Genomic DNA, 2,794 nt, shown 5'->3' with positions numbered 1-2,794 from the left:
GTAGATGGCTTCGCCGTCTCCATCAATGGAAAGAAGGTACCCGTTGTATTAGCACCCTTCACTTGATTTACAAATATCCCCCTTTTTCTTCGTCATAGGTCTGCAATTGTCTTTGAAGTATATCCCCCAATTTTGCGTGTTTCGCTAAATTACCGCATTATTGCTGTTTGGCACAGGGCTGCCGGGGATGAAGATACCACTGGGGGCAAAGCAGACCATGGAGTTGGATCGGTTGAGGGCGAAGGCTTTGCAGGGATGGAGTCGGACAAGTACGATTTATAGGAAGATGAAACAGAACACGACCATCCGGTTGAGGGTGAACGCTCTACAGGGATGGAGTCGAACGAGCACGACTTTCAGGAAGATGATACAGAACACGACCATCATGCAGAGGCCGATGTCGACACTAGGGATGCGGTTGAATTGGAAGACAGTTTGGACGGCGCCGGAGGAATGTCTGACAATTATGCGGAAGACGAGTTTTACGCTGTTGATTCCGTGGAGTCGATAGGTTGGATTGATTTTTTGAACTTGAGCGAGGAAGATGTTCTCCAGTTTAATTTCGCAGATGTTAACATTGCATTTGAGTTCTACCAGCAATATGCAAAGCACCATGGCTTCGGCGCGAGACGTTCCAGAAGCGAAAAACGCGGTGAAGTAAGGATACGACAGGAGTTCGTGTGCCACCGACAAGGGTACCAATCCCCGAAGTTCTACTCGATGCCTAACCGGCAAAAGAGGCCGAGGGCCGAGACACGGTGTGGATGCCCTGCAAGGATGCTACTCCGCATGGACGATGAATCAGGACGTTAGCACGTTGCGTACTTTTCATACGCGCATAACCACCACGTTCTTGAGTTACGATTTTCTTCCATGCTCCTGGGCCATCGGAGGATGAGTGAAGCAGACATCGAGTAAATGAACGATATGCGCAAAGGGGGCATTGGCATCTCCCGAATCCACGGTTTTATGGCGAGCCTGGCCGGTGGGTATCATAATGTCCCGTACACAACAAGGGACATGCACAATGTAAATGCGAAGCAACGAAGGGAGGGTGGCCTAGATGCAGAATCGTGCCTAAGGTATCTCCAAGAGTGCAAGGCAAATGATCCAGCACTGTACTACAAGGAAGTTGTTGACGGTGAGGGCGTGTTGCAACACTTGTTTTGGTGTGACGGCACCAGCCAAATTGATTACCAGGTGTTTGGAGACGTGGTTACATTTGATGCAATGTACAAGAAAAATGTTTACCTTTCACCTATTGTAGTATTCTCCGATGTGAATCACCACAACCAAACGGTTGTCTTTGCCGTTGCACTGGTGGCAGATGAGAAAGAAGAGACCTATGTCTGGCTATTTCAGCAGTTGCAAACTTCAATGAAAGGGAAGGCTCTCGTGTCCATAATAACCAACGGTGACAGGCAAATGAAGTCTGCGATCGAGCAAGTTTTTCCAGAGGCTCACCATCGACTCTGCGCTTGGCATCTACTCCAAAATGCCATGAGCAACATCGGAAAGCCCAAATTCACTAGGATGTTTAGGGATTGCATGCTTGGTGACTACGAGGTCCGAACATTTCAGAGAAAGTGGTTTGAGATGGTTGAGAAATTTGGCATTGCCGATAAAAGATGGGTACAGGACATGTACGAGAGAAGGCACAGTTGGGCCACAGCACACATACGGGGAAAGTTCTTTGTCAGATTTCGAACAACATCAAAGTGCGAGGGCTTGCACGCTGTGATATCACGGTATGTTAAGTCTCGATACAGCTACACTGAGTTTTTACGTCATTTCCATCGATGCTTGATGTTCGTGCATGCAAAGGAGGTGGAGGCTGATTTCGAGTGTGCAAAGGATGACCCTGTTATGACCACCAACCTAAAACAGCTGGAGCGGAGTGCAGCCGAGAACTACACTCGTGCGATATTCTATTTGTTTGTTCCCATTCTTGACAGGGCCTGCGCAATGAGGGTGGTTGACTCTGAAGACAATGGTTCCTATTTTATCCACACCGTCTCTCGATACAGCACTCTGGGGAAGGATTAGCGTGTTGTTGCAACGTCTGATATGAGGGAGGTCCGATGCACGTGCATGATAATGGAATGTTTCGGGGTCCCCTGTGAACATATAATTGCGGTGCTTGTTCTTAACAATGTTCATGAGATCCTGAGGTCTCTGATATTACCGAGATAGAGCAAGGATGCAAAACTTGTGGCGGTGCAGTCGATGGGCGTGATTTGGGATTCTGTACAACTGACGCAACACTGGTGTCTGATGGATTGGTACCGAAAAGTGTGCAAGATTGCATGTCACAGCACCCAAAAATGCCAGTTTGCAAGAGACATTGCCGTGCTGATGCTGAAGCACTTCGAGAACGAAGATGCAGGGGACACCAGTTTTCCACCCGAGGGGCCACCTACTGAAGGTGGCAGACCCCCAGCGCGGAATCCACCCAGGCGCAATACAAAGGGTAACAATGCTCATGGTAGAAAGAAAACCCAGCGATGTCGTTTGTGCTGAGAGGTGGGACACAACAGGACGACGTGTCCGGACCGCCACACAATGGAATCATCCAGCGCAGTTGCAGATGACATGGATTCGATAGACACTGACATGGTGGGTTGGTCACTTTATATATTATATAGTTAAGTTTTCTGCTCTGTTAAATGGATCTAATCATTTGTTTTTTACATTGGTGTCAGCTCTATGATAACCTATCCGGTGATCTATATGCGACCGCGGAGATTCCTTCATTCCAATGCTCCGATAGTGACACGCAGGCTGGGTTTGCTAA

At 48.2% G+C, this 2,794-nt stretch overlaps 1 protein-coding gene across 1 annotated transcript; it reads left to right on the top strand.

Moving 5' to 3' along the window:
- The first annotated feature begins 918 nt into the window (after positions 1-918).
- LOC112709383 (protein FAR1-RELATED SEQUENCE 5-like) lies at positions 919-2,046 on the top strand. The gene has a single exon (XM_025761271.1). It carries the CDS (start codon positions 919-921, stop codon positions 2,044-2,046), a length of 1,128 nt encoding a protein of 375 aa, XP_025617056.1.
- Positions 2,047-2,794: the final 748 nt, after the last annotated feature.

This window comes from Arachis hypogaea, chromosome 9 (assembly GCF_003086295.3).
Source record: "Arachis hypogaea cultivar Tifrunner chromosome 9, arahy.Tifrunner.gnm2.J5K5, whole genome shotgun sequence".
Lineage (NCBI taxonomy): Eukaryota > Viridiplantae > Streptophyta > Magnoliopsida > Fabales > Fabaceae > Arachis > Arachis hypogaea.
This window is presented reverse-complemented; position numbering and strand designations above follow the sequence as displayed.

Coding starts and splice junctions, on each gene's coding strand:
- LOC112709383 (XM_025761271.1), top strand. CDS start 919: ATGAACGATATGCGCAAAGGGGGCATTGGCATCTCCCGAATCCACGGT.